This window comes from Olea europaea, unplaced genomic scaffold, assembly GCF_002742605.1.
Source record: "Olea europaea var. sylvestris unplaced genomic scaffold, O_europaea_v1 scaffold3516, whole genome shotgun sequence".
NCBI lineage: Eukaryota > Viridiplantae > Streptophyta > Magnoliopsida > Lamiales > Oleaceae > Olea > Olea europaea.
Window position 1 is genome coordinate 8,824 of NW_019254291.1, and position 20,920 is coordinate 29,743.

Consider the following 20,920-nt stretch of genomic DNA (forward strand, 5'->3'; position numbering starts at 1 on the left):
CGATCATTTGACACTTCGCTAGACGTTTATCCCTGGCTTTGCGAAATGTCTTTTCCTCGCACCTTACTATCGTCGAGCTTAGTTTTAAGCCCTCGTCTATCTGAGGCCAGCTTATAAGACTCTGATAGTTCGACTCTTCGCCAGACATATGTTCCCCGACTTCGCGAGATGTCTTTTCCTTGCCTTACTATCGTTGAGCTTAGCTCTAAGTCCTCGTCTACTTAAGGCCAGCTTATAAGACTCCGATAGTTTGACAATTCATCAGAGGTTTATTCATGGCTCCACAAGATGAGTATCCCTTGGCTCACCAGATGCTATCCATAGCTTTAAGAAGGTTAGACACACCTGAAGCGGAGTCCCCTCGCCAGACATATGTTCCCCGACTTCGCGAGATGTCTTTTCCTTGCCTTACTATCGTTGAGCTTAGCTCTAAGTCCTCGTCTACTTAAGGCCAGCTTATAAGACTCCGATAGTTTGACAATTCATCAGAGGTTTATTCATGGCTCCACAAGATGAGTATCCCTTGGCTCACCAGATGCTATCCATAGCTTTAAGAAGGTTAGACACACCTGAAGCGGAGTCCCATGTGGGTCATCACCTCAGTCGCTGCGTTTCCCCTTGAGCTTTACAAAGCTTTAGCCATCTCCCAATGCGTTGTCCCCTGTGGATCATCGCATCCGTGGCAAATGAGCCCCTCACTCAGCTTTACAAAGCTTAGATGCACTTGACGCGGAGTCCCCTGTGGGTCATCGTCTCGGTGGCTGCGTTCCCTCCTAAGCTTTACAAAACTTTAGACGTCTCCCAACGCGTCGTTTCCTGTGGGTCAGCGCACCAGTGGCAGATGAGCTCCTTCCTCAAGTAACATTGAAGCTTCAGCGCCTCAATTGAACATGTGTCCCAACCATCAGCTTCACAAACTTCAGCATCTCCCATGCGTTGTCCTATGAATCAGTGCTTCGGCAGAGACAGTTGAACCTACAACCGCAGCAGCAACCATACACTCAGCTGATCTTAAAAAGTCAACGGCTGACATACATAAGCATGCTTCAGTATCAGTATAGCTACTCATATTCAAATCAGAGCATTGCCTCTGCATCCAAAGTATCGCCCCTATCGCCTATGCTACTTACATTCAGAGCATCGCCTCTACATCAACTTTATCAGTGCCTTATACTTCAAGTCCGACCCGTATATAAATATTCAGCTCAAACTTGGGGGGGCATATCATTGCTACCATATCATACATTATATTCATCACAGCCAGATTGGTTTAGTCCATATAATAGACAAGATGCTGTCGAAATTTTGAAAAAATATACGCAGTATATCTTTCGAGGCAATTCGTAAGTCCTCGCTTATTCTGACAAATTTTTTGAGGCAGTTCGTAAGTCCTCATTTATTGGAGCGGCTCATATTTCTCGAGGCAATTCGTAAGTTCTCGCCTATTCGAGATCGATGCATATTTTCAGGCAATTCGTAAGCCCTCGCTTATTGGAGCTACCCATCTTTCTGAGGCAATCTGTAAGACCTCGCCTACTTGAGAGTTTAGATTTCAAGTCCGACCCGCATATAAATAACACGACTCGGACTTGGGGGACTACTATTACGCCTATGAATTATCACTCTATATTGGGCCACCTTATTGGACCCGAGCCAGGCCCATTAGTGTTGGGCCCCAAAGCCGAGGCTCTAAGAAGCCTAGCCGAGGCGCCACCAAGGCCATAAAAAGCCCGGCCGAAGTGCCTATCACTTTGCTCACCTCATACTGGGCTTGAACTTAGGCCCATTAACCCACCCTGGCCCATTTCACATCATTTCTCTCTATATATAGATTCAATTCACAAGTTAAGGTAGGTTCTAAATACTCTAGCCAAATCCCCCATTTCTCTACTATTGCACTCTATATATCTATTTCCATCCGGCCGTTGACTTGATCGTCGGAGTGCAAATGGTCGTTGGACCTTTTTCTCGTCCGGCCGCCTTTGCCTCTTGACGTGGTGCTACATGTGCAGGTTTCGAGGGGACGAAGCTAGGGTGCCTGTTGGAGTCATTTTTGGAGGTCAACATCTCATTTCTTGATGTTTTCAAGTGGCAGAACATGCTATATTATATGGGGAAAATTATTAGTACCTTGTTTGAATGATGCTTTAACTCTATTTTCAAGATCTCCGTTATGGTTGGAATTCAAGATGGTTAGACTATTGTGTTATAAATACATCTATTTGGTTACAAGTTATACTAAATTTGTTTTAGCTCCCTCTTGATGAAAGAAAAAAACTTTACAATTTCCATTTTACTTGACATTAGACTGTGGACATTGAAGTCGAGTGTTTTGATTTGGTGAATAAATTAGAGATGAGTGAATATCCGAATCTCGTGCTGCAATATATATTTCCATTATAGTAAATATTTTTTGTTCAACTTGTGTAATTCTATATAGAGCTAGAATTTCAGTTGCCAAATGTTTTTTTATTGTTTAACTTATTAAGGTAATTCCTTAGATGTATCGTGTGGAGTACAAATTTTTATTGTCTACAGTGTTTGTAGAGTAGCAATTTTCAGACATGAATTGGAGTTTAGTGATTCAAGTGTAAAAGAAACAAATGAGAATACAATTGGCAACTCAACAAACAGAGTTACCTCATACGGATGAACTTAGTTTCAAGGATATAGAGTTGGATTATCATATTAGGAATGCCCTTAAAGTTGTTGTCAAGATACACATTCTTGATTAATATTATGAAATTGTGTTGATTGATGTGATTGTCAGCCTTTTAAGTGGTACACTTGGCCTAGAGCACATTCATCCGACTATGCTTAGTGTTGTTCAAAGTGAAGTATGATTCTATTTCGTTCAAAAAATATAGGGATTAAACAGAAATTTATTTTGGAGTTATTCTAAACGATTTCAATTTTTTTTTAAATCGGATGGGAGCTATAAAAACAACAATATTTGAAGAGGTCCAGAACATTTTTGATACAAGTGGAGCAAAGGGTTTGGCTGAAGACACAATCGAAAATATCCCAAAGATTACAATTGGTAAAGATGTAAATGTTGATGCTTCTAGGGTGAATCTCTCTTCTTCAATCTATCTTCAAGTATTATTGATAATGTTTTCTTCATTAGTTGAATTGATTGCAAAGAATCTTTTGGTATCGTTGTCTAAACAATCAAGACTTCTAAGTCAAGGAAATTGTTTGAAGTGAAGACTTATAAGTCAGGGAAATTGTTTGAAGTTTACCTCAGTGCCACCACATGTTGCGCCTCCTTGCATTGATACCTAGCTACTTGGACATGGATCTTGCCCAATGTTTATGAAGAGTCGTAATCTTCTCTTCTCTGTAGCTTATCATCATCTTTCCATTAAAAGAGTCAACACTTCATTTACTATGCAATCTTTGGCTTACCTCTTTCACACTTTAATTGTATAGGTACTATTCAGCCCTTGATGAAATCTTTGAATCTCTATCAGTTTTCTTCTGGGCCTATAAGAATTGAATCGTTTATTGAGTTTGGAGTTAGGTTTTCCCATTTGTTTTGTTCAGTTCATGAAGACATGTGAAAATTCGTTTTTCCTTTAACTTTTTAATTGTTGTTATTGTGGTTCGACCTTTTAGCTTTGCTATACATTTTTTTTTACGTGACATTTGTTTCAATGAATATCTATGATTTCATCCTCTGAGTGTTGTTGATGCAACTCCCTTTTTTCTTTTTTTTTATAGTTCATGATTTCGAGTAATTTGCTTCTATATTCATTTTGGATTTATTTGATTAACTAAATTTATAATTGTCGCTATCTTGACTATGAACTATTAATATTTGTCGTTCTTTCTTGTATTAAATTGTGCTGACTAAAGATCGAGACAGTGTTGTCTTTCAGAAGCAAAAACCTTTTGCTTTGGTCCTCAGTGCTGGAATGATAATAATTAAATTTGAGACTTTGCTATGTGCACGTTCAATCACAATAGAATTAATATAATTAACTGATTCTTTCATTTCTGTCAATGGCATACTTTAGAAATCATGGTGGACTTGCCAACAACTTTGTAAGAATTTTCATCATTTTACTTTCTAGATTCAAATTCACCAATTACTTTTCTTTCTATGGGCTAAAGTATTGTTGAAAAATAAATGATGTATGTATTGGTGACTAGTTGAGTGGTTATTGGTTTGGAGAAAGGAGTGCTTGCAAGTAGTATTGGTCTCATTCTTAAGGCATGTGGACTTCTTGTTACTTCTATAATGATTTGTTAAATATTTTCTCCTTTTTTGTTTCGTTTTCTTTTTTTGTTTATTTTTTGTTCTTCCATTGTCCATCTCCCTCTTCGGAGGAATATGAACTAAAATACAACACCTTAATATGTACATCTACTCATTGACCTTCATTCGATTAGTGAACATCTCTTATTAATCCTTCACATTAAACGCGCTAACATTACCTTCAAAATAACATAAAAAACTAATATTCATATAAGATGGATTGGTATAACAATATTTATTAGACACCTATAAATTTCATGCATAGTATGACGAATAAGATATCAACTCATGATTGCATACACAATAGGAGAATTATCTGTACAAGGTACAAAATTCATTATGTTAAGAGTCGTACATGGAATCTTACAATTTCATTTTTCTCATTTCCTTTTCACATAAATACTACTGCCTTTACACCTTTAGGTATTTAGACTGCAGGTCTAAAAATTTCAAGTTTTTCTAGTATATTGAATTTTACCTCGATTACGTCATTTTATTTGGCTAATCATTTAAACTTCTATATTCTTCAAAGAATTTCCTTCGATGTCATCACTATTTTTCATAATATGAAGCGCTGCATCATGTTTAAAAGTGTTATTATTCGCTAAAAGTGTAAATCGCAAGTGCACGTATCACATTCAAGTAATAAAGTGGACTTTTTGAGTTTGAATTGTCGATCCCTCGAGAAATGTATACTTTCAATTACACGAATTTAATTAATTTAATTCTAACAATAAAAAGAAATATACAATAAATATTTGGTTTTGAAAATAACTAAAAATCTACAAAACAAGGAAATGTAAAAATCTTAAAAATTTCGTAGGAAAACGTGGTTGGGATTCATGATTTCACTTAACCATAGCCTAATTAATTTCTCCACAAGTCACTTACAAATTACTTATTTATGATGTTGGAACCAATTTTCAATTTTAGTTCATTATCTCTCTTAAACGAAATTAACCATAATTGATTGGTTTAACCTACCATATCTCTATGTTGATTCAAATCAAATAATCGCATTAAATATTTGTGAAATTTGCTCATTGGGTCACCTAAGATTAGGGGTATATCTCTATCTCCTACACAAATCTAGGGTTTTTACTATTTGGTCTAAAATGCATAATCTTCTCTCAAATGATATACAAATCACTAAATGCAATCATTCATTGGCCACATGAATGAAAATGAAATAATAATAACACGTTGAAATAAGCATGTTAATATTAAAAGACAAATATTGAAACTAATTAAAAGACTAGGGAAAATTTCAACCATAAATCCCAACACATAGCTAGCCCATTTTATACAAATAAAGAAAAAGAGAATATTTCATACAATACATTGTAAATATGAGATAGTAATGAAGAAAATACAAGAGTTAAGATAAAATATTTTTGGATTTGGGTTCTAGATAGCTTGATCTTGACTTTCTCCTACTATTTCTCCAAATGTATTCTCCTTTGTGCTCTTATTTTGCCCTAAAATACCAAGAAAATGGAAAGAAAAAGAAGAGAACAAAAAGAAAAGAAAGGAAGGAAAAAAGAAAGAAAATGAAAGAGGAAGAAGAACCAACCAAAGAAGCCTTGGAAGTGACCAACAAACTGGTATTTAAATGGCCAAAAATTGCCTTAGGTGAAATTGCAAAAGAAATCCCAAAATTCACGCAAAAATAGGAAAATTCGCCCCAGCTAGAAGGCAGCGCATGCAGGGTCATTCGTGGTGTGCGCCCTGTGAGACCATTTTAGTCTCGGTAAATCATAAAGACTTTCTCTTGCGCACGCCAAAATAAGCCTGCGCGCATGCACGGGCTTTATTTATTTTTTCAACTTAGTCCTCCATTTAATTGTACACAAGGCCCCTCAACTTTGATCTTGTTTACGAATTTTGAATTTTATAACAATTTTGCCCTCCATAAATTGCAGTGTAAGGTCCTCAACTTTTGTCTCTTGTGCACTTTGGCCCCCCACTTCACATTTTTGTACACTTTTGGTCCATTTTCCTTCCTTTAGCTCTTTTCTCCTCCAATTTGTACTTTTGCCTACAAACACCACAATTACACAATTATGAATAGGAAGCCACTCAATTTCATCAATAATTAGCTCGTTAAGGTGCCTAATAAGTGTGTAAAAACATACTTATCAATTATCAACAATTTTTTCTTTCAATTCCAATTCTTCTCCGTATAAATTTAACTTATAGAGGTATCTCTATTTCAACTATGTTAACGTATCTAGACATCTTTTAGGCTTTATAATTAATTATATCTATATATTCTCCAAAAGTATATGCCTCCTCAATATTATCTTTACTATTTTATTAATTTATTTGGTCAGTATATACATCTAAATAAATTATCTTTCAAATTTCTTATTCAAATAGTTCTGTGCAAGGATCTAGGTAATATAATAATGCATTATCTTTAGCATTTCTAACTGTTTAAGTATTCTCCCTAATACTGAAAAAATATCAATAAAAATGACGTTACAAACTCGTTGAAAAATATCACCGTTAAGGTTTAAGATAATAAAAAGTTTCGAACAAAATATTCTCAATATTCTTTAATCTCATATTAATGGACTGTGATGGAATGCATATACATTTATTGCATTTTAAAATATACTTAGAAGAGTAATATTAGACTTTGACTATAAGCCAATTATAATAGGAGAAATTTGTGTTAGCATCATGCATATCAATGTTATTGCTTGTAGAATATCATTCATCAAGCAAAATGGAAGCATTTAACAATTAATTGTGAGCAATCATTTATCGTCATCCCAACTAACATGTGAAATAAATCTGGGATGTAGATTTCTTAGCATTAACAAGATATATTGTCTTGATTGTATAATTTGAAAATTTTGCTCATAATTTAAAATTCAAGCAAGTAATCTCATAAAACTTCAAGTTATGAATATATGATAAATAACACGCAATCATGGAGTAAGTTTATGTACTTGATAGAAATAACATATAAATGAAGAGGAAATTGCACCCCACATCACTTTTGAATTAACATTTTTGAAAATGTCACATTTTAAAAATCTTTGCAAGAATGTGAGTTTTGAATTTTTTTTTTATCCCTCCAGAAAATATAAATACCTTGCATGTCATTACTAAAGTTGATTTGACTAAATAAAAATGGTACAAAAAGTGGAAAAGTATCACATCAAACCCACCCCACGCTACCCTATCCATCCCTACTCCTACTTTCTAAACCTATTGCCCAATTTTGCACTTGCGCCCCATTTTATATTGCAAACTCACTTTCTAAACCATTTTACACAATATGGATAATAAGATGCACACATTCATTTGAATTTAAAGACTTTTCACAGACAGTAACCCAATCGGAGTACATTTCAAGTTCAATCACCAACGGTTAATATTTAGCTCCTACTTCGAATTGAGGTTCGTTTAGATTTAAATGTTTTGAATAATTTGTGCTTTATTTGTGTTATTGTTGGTTGTTATTTGAAATTGAGGGGAAAAAATTCATATATAGGGTTTCGATTTAATGAGTGACTATATTCAACTTCCTAAAAAATTTAGATTCTCAAGCATTTCCTATGTATTGTTGGGTAGAATTTTATAGTTCGTTTGCTTTTTTGGTTTATGGAAAACCTAGTTATGTTACTTTATTCTTTTCCCTTTTTTATTTGGTGTTTCTATTCTTTGAACTATACTTTTCCATTTATATTTGTAACTAGGATTACTTAATATATAATAGAATATGTGCTTTACTAATGAAAAAACGAAAATAGGTAAAACTATAGTGTACTTTTATTTAGCCCCTTGTTTACTATCCATTATTTTACATTCTACTATATTATTTTTTCTACAGTACTCATTTTAAACCACATATTTTTCATTAAAATAATATTACACACAAACCAAAAACTTTTTCTTCTTTTTTAATCACATATTCTTCATCATTCTACTATTTCATCATACAATTTTGAAAATTAAAAGGGCTCAAACACACCGTTAGCCGATTACATTTAGGTTTCAATTGGAAGCAAGAATATAAGAAAATTTAGTGCACTCTTGTTTAATTTGGTTGTATGATTTTGACAATTTTACTTGGTTTGAAGTTTTATAGAGGATTTTTTTTCCAAATACATTATTGTTTTGGAGGTTATATTTAAGTTAAATTCTTGTTGTATTGTGTCATGAATATGGTTTTGAGTTTGTGTATGGTCCCGAATTTTATATTCTTAAGTTGGTTGATGAGAAACAAGCTACAGAAATTTGGCCCATTTAAAGTTATGAAAGTCCAAGTTATAAGTTATTTAAAAATCCAACAATTTAAGACGTTAAGTTTAAGTAAGTTTGATTACAAAGATTTAATAAATAAATGGATTGCCACAATAGTCACTTGTATGGTATTTTATATAGGCAACCCAAGTTCAAATCACCATCCGAATATTTTTATAAAATTATTTTTAGGTTAAAATTCCTCATTTTGCACATTAAGAACAATTATATCAAATTAATTGGATGAAGTAATTATTTTATTAATAAGCATTCATAGAGATAGGTTAAGAATCATATGAATAGTTCATTCTTCTCTATTTTTCATTATGTAAATGTTTTATAAAATTTTTTATAATAATTATTTTTTATGGACTTAAAACCCTTTAAATTTTTAGTTAAAGACTCAATTTAATAAGATTTATGATAATATAATTCTTCAATTTAGTTTTTCACTAAGAGGAAGGTAATAAGAAGAGGAAAGTCACTTTTTCATTACATCCCTTCTCAAATTTGAATTTACTCTTATTTTCTCTCAAAAATATCTTTTATGTTAAGTTTAAAGGAATACCAATAGTGTGAAGGAGAAATGCTTTTACTCATTTTGTTCCTTTATATTTCAAGAAAATCAAGTTAGGTGGTAATCTACCCTTTTTGTTCATTACACACACACACACACATGCTTATGATGTGTGTTAGAATTTTTGAAGCTATGAATAAAGAAGATTTTGTATGGCCATAACGCATTTCTATGACTCCAAGTGATTCTTCGAAATATATAAAATAGAATATGTGTTTTACTAAAGAAAATAGGTGAAACTGTAGTGTACTTTTATTTATCCCCTGTTTATCACTCATTACTTTACATTTTACTGCATTATTTTTTTTACAGTACTCATTTTCAACTACGCATTCTTTATTAAAATAATATTACACACAAATAAAAAAAATTTCCTTTTTTTAACCACATTTCTCCACCATTATGCTATTTCATAATACATTTTTGAAACCAACTTGGGTCACATCAACCAACTTAAGAATATAAAATTTTGGACCACACACAAACTCAAAACCATAATCACGACACAACATATATGACCAAAAGGATGCACCATGTGATACTATCCTACTGCGCTTAAAGCTCACACCTTCTATGTTGACAAATTTTTCAGATTAAAGGATTTGTCGAGGAAGTGAGATTTATGTGGATTGCAGAGGATCAGAAGGAGAAAGGTACTTCATTTGTGTAGTTTGTCACATTTGAAGAGTTTTTAGTTCTTACTAGTTATGCAACTTATGTTGAATTTTTAAAAGATATTAGTTTTGTTTCTTTAAGATTTCATAGTTCTTTTTTTGATGTGAACATTTAAATTGTTATTTAGTTTAAGTATGCATATAATTAAAGCTGCTAAAGAAGTTAAGAGTAAACGTTGGACTTGTAAACAAAAATTTTCAGCTTAATGCCCGAATTTTGTCACGTCGTTTCATCCAGAATTCTTTGAATTTATGGACAAAGCTAGTAATTTGAAAGTCCTATGAGTCTTCTATCCGTTGGCTATGGAATCAAATCAATTGGTTGTCGATAGGATAGGTGATGTCATTTTTCGTGTTCTATATTCAGTGTATTCGAGAACAATTTTTTAACATGTTTGAGTGTCTATTGGAGTGCATAAATGATCTTAAGAAATTCTAAAATTTTAATATATTGTACTTGAATGAGTTTAGAAAATGCTAAAAAAATTTCATAAAATTATTTGCCGGATAAATGGTCCGACTAAGCTTGATCGTTGGGTAGTACGTTGCTGAATTTAACTCCTTTAATATAAGCTAACATTCATTTGAACTCTCTGTTTTTGTTTCGCTATTTAACAAATCAAAGTTATCTACCTTAAATTATTTGTTACAAATAAATTTTAGAACATGTAATATAATGCAATGGTAACTACAAAGTTAAAAGAAAATTACGAAAATTTTAATTTAACCTGAATTTTGAAAGAAACAAAAGGAACATTAGAATTGTTTGTACTAATTTCAAATTTCAAGATTTAGGTCGCAGCAGTTTGTATCGAGTTTGTCTCATTTTTTAATTTCTAGATCAGCTTAGTTACATTTATTTGTAAGCTTGTTCATTTATCTACACATTTTGATAGTTTTATCGAGTAATTGGTTCAATTTTAGATGAATAAGGAGTTATGCTTACCCTGTGATCATGTTTTTCTCGTAGACTTGATTATTCGATTTATAAATACAATAAATGAAATGTATATATTCGGATCTTTTTTTATTTTTTACTGACAGTGATTTGTTGAATTGATTTATGGTCAGCTTAAATATTGTTCAAATGAAATTTTTGAGTTTAATTTAAATGTAGCTTGAATTTGTGAGTTGATATATTTTTAAATTTGATGTAATGTGGTTTCATTTGAGGATTCAAACATATGATTCATGGTAGCATAGGGAGAGTTTAAATGTAGTTTTTGTAGAACCCATTTGTTGAGATAGAGTTTCATTCTTGACAATTATGTTTTGAAATTCTAGGTAGTTGGTTATTTTTTCTCGACAGTTATGATACAATGTCAAACTTGTTTAAACTGCTCTTCTACATGTGTTACGAAGTAAATGTATTACATATCATAATCTGGCATTTGATATTTTGTTCATGTTACTGATATTTGCAGATAAATTTTAAATTTGTTCGGGTAGAAGAGGAACATCTACATGTGCATATATCTCAGTACAATAATTTGAAGTTCATCAAGACAATTCTTGATAAATTCAATTCGGGTCAGAAAATGGCTTTAGCTACAACTTTAAGGTTGCAAACCTAAGTGCAAGTTGTCGCAAGTAGTAAATCTCGGAAGTCCGAGGTTGAACCACAGGGAATTGGAAGGAAATGAACTAGTCTATGAGTAGTGAACGGTTGGTGAAAATAAGATGAAGACAAACACTAGAGCACCGGGGATTCACTTCGGATAAATGAGTAGAAATTGCACTTGATCTTTAATTTAACTCATATGAAAATCAACTAAGGAGTGATCTCATATGGAAGCTAAAACATTAACCACAAATATACTAAAAGATAGATCTTGATAATTGTTTGAGAGAATATGTCAAAATAAGTTGTTGGTATGTAGAGATTATCTAAGCATTTATTGTGCCAAAATTGTCAACAATAAATCAAAGTCTTTAACAAACCAAAACCATTTGTAGAACATATACTTCAACCAAGTAAGAAGATGAACATTGAAGAACAAAATGAAAGATCAAAGACAATACTAAACATTCATCAAAGTTTCACCCTTAGCTCTAGCGAAATGTTTAGAAATACATAGTGAAATATTACAAAGAAAATGAAGGAAACTAGAATATGATGGAGAGGATTGATGCTTCAAAATCGTGGCCAAGGTCCCCTTTTATAGGCAAAGGAACATCCAAAATTCAAGTAGGCAATGCAACTTGTTTCTGTCCAGCTTCAAGACAGCTGGAACATGCAACTTGATGCCAATTTTCAGATACATTGTGCAGCGAATTTGGACTTATGATCAACAGAAAAATTATTTCCACTTGAGTTAGCTTTCCATTGGTTCAAATATCAGGTTCATTGGATCTATATAACTCCAGATATAACAAAAACAATAAGTGCTGCTTCACAGGTAAAGCTGTATCCGGCAGGTAACAAGCTGGACTTTGCACGGTAATTTTGGCTGCCTTGTGATACGAATTTGACTTCTTCCAAAACATAAAGTTGTAGAAATGTGCCTTATCTTTCCAACCCAACTTGAATCACCTCGATCCAATGTCTGCAGTTCAAGTTATGATTATTTTACCGATAGCTGCTTCTTGCTTGAGGCAGTCACTATTTTTGACTTTTCAACATTATTTTCCTCCACTTGCTCCACTTGTAATAAATTGGAAATACATGTGAAATACATCAAATAGATACTCTTTCAAATGTATAATACTCATGCCGCCATGTATGTAAATACGTATTTCAATTAATTGCATTTTTAACCATGTATTTATGGAAGTTTAATTTACGGCATGAAAATTGGAATTAGAGACTAACATTAGCATTTTTAAACAAAGTGAATGTAAAATGCCTTGTAAATTATATATCTTGAAGCAATTTTAGATGCTAATCAGCTTTCAAAATTCTTGTCTCGAGTTCCTAATAAATTTGCTTGACAATAAACATCTCATTTTTGCATAGTTGGACAAACTATGATGTCATTGGAGGAGTGCTAGAAGGGCGCGCCAGCACCGTCTTCTAGTGAAGGAGCTGTCTTGAAGGTGTCCTTAAATGCTATTGATCCAATTAAAATGAAGAAGTGGTGGTGACAAAGAAGCAACGCTCGACGAGAATCTGAACACCATCTACTGCTAATCGAACTTCGTACATTAGAATTGGTAGGAAAAGAAGAAAAAACATGAAGTAATATATTTTTGTTAAAAAAAAAAAATTGCTTATAAATAGCAATGAGTTGATAGTTCTATTTCAAAGTTCATTATTCTAATATATTGTGGAAAAACTCTAGTATTTTTGTATGTCACATTATGGAGGTTATGTACAACAATTTTTTAAACTCAATATTTATTTTCAACTACATGGGTTCCTCAAATCAAAGCAACAGTCCATTGGGCCTCACTACATCTCCTCCCGTCCTTGATTCATCCTCGTTCTTCCCAATCATCATTGAGTCGGATGATAAAAATGTCTTCGTGCAAAGTGGTAGGAGAAATGTTTCCCAATTCCAATTTCAAACTCAGACAAAATTTCAAGCGAAGAATTTAATTCCATAAACGTTGTAGTCAATGATGTTTTTGACTACATGGTACCATACGAAGGTGAAGCCGAGAACGACACTTTGATTTCAAACGCTCCACCTTTTGAGATAACTGTCATAAGTTCGAACGAGAAGGAGGAAGAAAGTGGCAGCAAAGAGTCACAGGTTGATGACCTGTTAAGTGGGTGATATCAGCTTCAACCTATCGATATTATATCACTTCTGTTTTGTTCTGAAAAACGTCAGTTTAATTTGTAGTGTAAGTCTCTCTATGTCATGCATGATAAACTGTTATTCTGTAGTTACAATTTTGTATACATGAGTACTAACTTGGAACAAACCTTCGAAAATTTCAGAGTTTATCTATTGGGCCCGACAATTAGGAACATGGGGATTAATGAACAACTATATTTTGAAGTATTCGAAATTTTCAATGTTACCCTAATGTAAACTACAATGATAATAACACTACATGGCTAATAGAACATGAAAAATGATGGTCGTCATTATCATGTAAAAAAATATAATCCAAAACATTAAACATCATTGAACTTTATGTAGTCATTAGTACGGGGTTCGAAAACCATCCTCAACGACAAATGGAAGATTTTCAAAATGTGTATCCCTTACTGTGGGCGAACCAATTGGAAGCTCAGTTTTGTGAAACCTGACACCAAGGGCAGTTTCCTTTTGAATTGAAATGTACCAATTCAAGTCTTCATCTTTGCGTATTTTTGTCGTAGGTATATTTATATTCCGGACTTTGAACTTCAATTTGATTTCAGTGCATGGATCATGAGTATGAAGCTTCTCCATCAATTGTAATACAAGTCCTGCTGCGGTGATATTACATGGAACTAAGAGTGAAGTGGTTTTGCTCCCGCGTCACTTTCACTCATCATCTACATGCAAGAAATCTTCTCCATGAGACACAATGAATTTCAAATTATTAATCATACCTGAAAGTATGAGATAGCAATGATAAGCATCCGACTCAAAATCATTATATTAGGTTTATTAGCATGCAATTGCCACCAATAAATAATATCAAACTGGTGAATTCAACAAATTAAATGTCAAGCCCAACATATACTAAACGTCGGCTTCGACATTTCATCTATCGAATTTGACAGAATATAGTCGATAGTCCAATTGCCAATTTTACAGACTGCGATAAAACATAAATTTTTCATATCATTAATTGTGTTCATCAATACTCAACTACCAATGACAAAAACTACACAAATCATGAACGTGTTGAATTAAATAGGGAATGTTCCACAACGTTTTATAGGGAACATTATCCTCATTAAAAATATCTATAAATCCAAACCTAATGAATGTATATTAATTTACAAAATTAAAAGTCAAGCAGAGCATATTGTCTTTAACAATTAAAAAAAATAAGTTAGAAGATAAAAAGTTTAAGCATTTTGTAAATGCGGACATTTCAAAATAGAAGACGAATCCAAGACTACTTTCTTCTTGGTATGGGAATGGAGAAGAGTAAGACAAAATTGAGATTTTTTTGGAGAGAAAATCTTGTTTTCATGCACAACCAAATTAAAGAATGAATGCTTTTTTTTTTTTTTTCCTTTTTTGGTAAATAATTCTATTAGCCATCATATAATACATGTAGCCATGGATTTATATTAGACTAATCAAGTGATCACATTATTGCATTAAGTGCATACATTAATGAGCATTAAATGCTCCCAAAAAGGGATAAACATGGGGGATTTGGACTTTTCACACTAAAAATGTTACATTTTTGGGCAATATTTGTAAAAGAAACAAATTTTTGTGCATTTTCAAATTTTGTGATATCTATGAAAATATCCCATAAATGATTGACATGAATGATAATTGGACACCATATATCACCATAAATAATTTTTAGAAATATATGGAATTTAATCCTAACTTTATTTAGTGAATGTCTACTGACTATATGTCTTGAAAACAGATAGTATGTGAGAATTCATTATATTCATTAATCTATTGATTTTTTAGTATATATTCTGGACAATTATTTGCATCATAATTGACTTTAGATGGTCTAATAGATCACGTCAAATAATAAAATATTCAATAATTGAATTTTTTATTCGATACAGTATGTGGCTTAATTATACTAATATTTGTATAATACTCGTTTATGACATGTTGTAAATGGTAAGTTTATTAGTGAATGACAATTATACCTTAGAAGCCTTAGAAATTATTACCATTGTATCACTGATTCTTCTCTATAAATATAGGGATTTGATTCTTAATAAAATACACACAAATCTATTGATTTTTATTCTCTCTTCTCTCTTTCTCTCTCTTTTCATAACACGTTATCAACACAATAATTTAATTTTTCAAAGTTTAATGAAGTATTAAATTTTTTATAAACATAAATACTTATCAGTGTACCAAAATTAATTTGGCAACATGTGAATTTTTCTATGTACATATGCGTCAAAACGAGGCTGTTTCTTCTTCTACTTTTTCTATACTTTTTTGATTTTATACAAATCTATAATGATTATTTTATTATATGCATAATAGTTATCTTGTCCTATTTGTATGTCTATATATGAACTCAACTCACATGCATGTTTGAAAGATCTTTTAACTGATGCATTTTGGGCAATTAAATTTTTTTATATAAATTCATATAATGTCTATGTGGTAATTAAATATTTTTAGATGTTCTTCTACAAACTTTAAATTAATAATTTCTGAAATAGCACAACATTATAATTAATATTTCAGAAAAATATTATGTTTACCGCTCCTAAAGAGCGTAATATTATTTTCAATATTTTAAAAGAATATTGATTTATTTCTTTTGAAGAAGTAATAATGAAATATAATGTGCTTCTAAAAAAGTACATATCCCAAATAATATATATTTCATTGTGTTATTTAAGAAACACAGATTAATCAACTCAATACTAGGTTATAATTTTTAAAGAAAACTAATTTTTATATTATTAATATTCAAGAAGAATATTAATTTATCGCTCTTGAAGGGTATGAGTTACAATTTTTGATAATTCGGAAGAATATTGACAAATTTTCCTTGAAGAAGCAATAATTAAAGATAAAGTGTTCTTGAAGTAGCACATTTTTAAAATATATATCGTTTTGAATTCATGTTTATCATTGAATGAAAACATATAACTAATTCTATGAGGAAATTGATTAGTTTTACTATTTGAATGATGTATGATTATATAATCTTTAATTGTATTCTTCAAAATTAAATCATTGAATTATATGTTATATTGAACCAGAAGTTCGATTTGACTTTATCGTTTGGCATGACCAATTTGATCATCACTGGATTAATAATGATGTGAAATTAAAAATTCAAATGGATATTCAATGAAGAATCGAAAGATTCTTTAATTCAATCCTATATGATGTTTGTTCTCTTTCATGAAAATTTTTCGTTAACTATCACTAGATAAAATAGGGATTGAATTCCCTATACTTCTGAAAATTAATCATGGTGATAAATGGAGCCCCATCATCCTCCACGTTTATCATCTAATTATTGTTTGTATCTAATAAATTGATACATATACTAGATGGTTACATGGTGTTCTCAATCTGAAGTTTATGAAATTACTGCTCAACTTTTAAATTATGAGCATACTTTTCAGATTATGTAATCAAGACTGTGTCTTGTTAATGCTAATGGGCATAAATCTCAATATTTTAATAAGTGTTGTTGGGTTGTCGATAAATGATTTAACAATATTATTTGTTAAATACATCCAATTAATTTAATTGAGAATAATGTATTTCCCATTTTTATTTAGCTAATTCTATTACGCATCATGCCAAAATCACGGTCAGAGCCTAGATTTTCCGTCTAATTATTTGATAGTTCAGTATATATCAAACTGAATCATCACAATGCGTTGAGATGTAAAATAAAAAATGTTGAGAATAAATGCGTAGTTTGAATCCTTATCCCAAATGGGTAATATTTTATAAAATTGAAAAAATAATTGTCAATTTGATTAAACAATTCTCTCATCATCAGGGGGAGGAATTAAGAAGTTGAAAATAATTTATAAATGTGTCATCATCTAAATTCTCGCAAAATATTATTCGAATCAGTAGTTCAAAAGATAATTTATTTATATATTTACTGATCAAAGAGATAAACAATATCTCACGCATTAGTTTTAAATGCTCCAACATAAATTGATGACCTATGAAGACAATATGTTAATATTATATTTGATATATCTATGACACACCTGAAGTGTGATCGTGTTCGATTTTAATACAAAAAATCTTCAAACAAAAATGAAACAACTAGCAAAGATGGTCTCATTAAGGAGGCACTTGATGAGTATTTTGACATGACAAATTATAAAACCACAGAGGAGGTTTGAGTACCTGAAATAATGAAATTTGATATATCTCAATAAGTTATGTTATTATGGAAAAAGAAATAGAATTGAAAATAAAAATTGTCGACAACAATTTTGTACATAATGTACTGCATCATATAGTAAAGAATCGAAATAAATGTGTCAAAATATAGATTGAATTAATGATTGAACAAATAAAATGGATACATGTGGTACAATCGTTTTATCAAATATTTGTTGAAAAAGACTATAAAAATGACGATGTCTATCCATGAGTTTTTACAAAGAAAACAAATGGTAGATTTGCAATTGTGACAGTTTATGTTAATGATTAAATTTAATTAGAACTCTTGAAGAGCTCAACAAAATTGCAGATTATTTGAAAATGAATTTGAGATTAAAGATTTGGAAAAATCAAATTCTGTCTCAAGTTGCAGATTGAACATTTTCGAGAAGGATCATTTGTTTGTCAATCAATATATACAAAAAAAAAAAAAGTCTTAAAGCGCTTTTATATGGATAATGCACATCCATTGGCATCACCTACAGTTGTTCGGTTACTTGATGTGAAAATGATCCGTTTCGTCTACTTGAAAATGGAGAAAATGTTCTTGACCTGAAGTACCATATTTTAGTGAAATTGGAACATTAACTTATCTTGCAAACTGAATTCGACCCAACATGGTTTTTTCTATAAATCTCCTAGCAAAATATATTTCTATACCAACTCAAAGACATTGAAATTGTGTTAAATATATTTTTCGTTTGTTTTAATAGATCACGTTTTGGCTTTCATATGGTAGATGGTCACTCGCCTTTTCAAACCTATAGGACATTTTTAACTTGGGATTATTATATTCTCAATGGTAAGGATCTGCTTTAGTGGAATATGTAGATACGAGTTATCTCTCTGACACATATAAAACTAAATCACAAACAGGATATATTTTTACACATAATGGAACAACTATATAGTAGAGATTTGTGAAGCAATCCTTAACAACAACATCCTTAAATCATTCTGAAATTATTGCAATCTATGAAGCAGGTCAACAATGTCCATGGTTAATGAACACAAGCCATCGTATTCAAGCATTATGCGGGTTAATTGAAAACAAAAGATAGTTCAATAATTTTGTATGAACACAATGCAACTTGTGTTGCAAAACTCAAAGGAAGCTATATCAAAGGTGACAGGACGAAGCATGTTTCTTCAAAAAAATTTCATACACATGAATTTCAAAAGAGTGACGACATCAATGTCCAACAAATTCGCTCAAGTATCGATTTATTCACAAAATCATCGTTGACGTCTACATTCAAGAAATTGGTTCATGAGATTGGAATACATCGACTTAAAAATTTTCAGCGATCAACATTAGGGGAAGTAGTTGTACTCTTTTTCCTTCACTTGGGTTTTATCCCACTGAATTTTTCTAGCAAGGTTTTAATGAGACAATATTTATTTTTAATACTCCAAAATAATTATACTCTTTTTCTTTCATTTGATTTTTTTGTCCCATTGAATTTTTATCAAACAAAATTTTAACGAGACAGATATTTTGCAATATGTCATTCAATGGGAGTGTTGTAAATTGTAATTTTATTAGTAAATAGCAATTGTACCCCCCGTAACTCTAAAAATTATTACCATTGTATGCATGATTCTTCCCTATAAATATAGGGTTTTGATTCTTAATAAAAATACACGTAAATCTATTGATTTTTATTTTTTTCTTCTCTCTCTTTTCATAACATGACATATATTTTTTAAATTTTAGTAGGTTCCTTTTTAATTTAATAGAGAAAAATAATTAGAAATAGTAAAAATTGTGATTCATATTACATAATATTGACTTTTCTGGAACTTTCAATAAAATCTACAGAATCGATGTTACACTATCATTAATTTATATCATTTTCTCGTTGTCATTCAGGGACTCATGACACAATCAATTAAATAGTCGATATGCGTCACGTACTAAGAATAAATGATTGAACAAATAAGTTCTATTGTCACTTTCTCAATTGATATAAAAGTTCAAATAATTTTTTATTGATGCAACATAAATGGAGAACGAGCCATTTAATGACATCCTTAAAGTGTTCAAAATATTTATTTATTTTAACATTATAAATATTTGGCGCAATACTAACTCATAAACAAAGGTATATGGAATATTATGAATAGAATGTTTACAAATTTTGGTATAAAAATAATAACATGAATAATCAAAAATTTCATCATCAAGAACATGCTAATTGCCAATTTTACATATAACAGGTGAAGACATAAAGACTAACTACTAGGAGACCATTACTTTCTATAGGTAATTCAATATGTGGAAGTCGATATAATTAATCTATACTTTTCTTCCAAGATTAATGTAATTAAGACCATATGTACAGTGTGATATAAATATAAAAATTTGTGATTTTTCAAGAGCTATAATACAATAAAAAACATTTAGATCCTTATTCGGAAGCAATAAAAAACAAAATATATATATATTGAATGACAATTGTACTCTCGCGGTCCTATAAATTATTATCGTTATATCCCTAATTTTTACTTATAAATATAGGGTTTTTGTTCACAATAAGATATACAAAAATCTATTGGCTTTCATTCTTTTTTTCTCTTTTTCTATCTTTTCATAACACGTTATCGGCATGAAAAGTTGATTCTTCAAAGTTTATTGAAGCTAATAATTTTTTAAGCATAATTATTTATCACATGTATCAAAATTAATTTGGTAATATGTGAATTTTTTCATACAAAACATCAATTTGTGTACATCTAAATTTTCTGCCCTAATATTCGTGTACAATCATACGTGGACACAGGGACGTAAAAAGGAAAGAGAGGGATGGGATTTCTCTCGCTTTTAGCATAGCGGGCCCCTAGTGGGAGGCTCGTACGACGGGCTATTAGCTCACTGGTAGAACGCGCCTCTGATAATTGCGTCGTTGTGCTTGGGCTGTGAGGGCTCTCAGCCACATGGATAGTTCAATGTGTTCATCGGCTCCTGACCCTAAGATGTGGATCATCCAAGGCACATTAACATGGCGTACTTCTCCTGTTCGAACCGGAGTTTGAAACCAAACCTCTCTTTAGGAGGATAGATGGGGCGATTCGGGTGAGATCCAATGTAAATCCAACTTTCGATTCACTCGTAGGGATCCAGGCAATCCGTGGGACCACCGCGACTCCTTCTCTTCTCGAGAATTTATACATC

At 31.4% G+C, this 20,920-nt stretch overlaps 1 protein-coding gene and 1 long non-coding RNA gene across 2 annotated transcripts in view; one reads left to right on the forward strand and one right to left on the reverse strand.

The window, feature by feature from the left end:
• The first annotated feature begins 9,682 nt into the window (after positions 1 to 9,682).
• Positions 9,683 to 12,984, forward strand: LOC111386348. The gene is made up of 3 exons (XR_002701214.1): positions 9,683 to 9,748; positions 11,194 to 11,299; positions 12,726 to 12,984. It is a non-coding gene; the product is annotated as an uncharacterized LOC111386348 (long non-coding RNA).
• Positions 12,985 to 13,863: 879 nt separating this feature from the next.
• LOC111386349 (extra-large guanine nucleotide-binding protein 3-like) overlaps positions 13,864 to 20,920 on the reverse strand; it is a 16,430-nt gene continuing 9,373 nt past the window's right edge. Inside the window, exons 4-5 of the mRNA XM_023010809.1 lie at positions 14,259 to 14,351; positions 13,864 to 14,106 (exon numbers count right to left, since the gene is read on the reverse strand). Coding sequence (XP_022866577.1) covers positions 13,864 to 14,106; positions 14,259 to 14,351 — 336 coding nt within the window. The remainder of the gene's footprint in view (positions 14,107 to 14,258; positions 14,352 to 20,920) is intronic.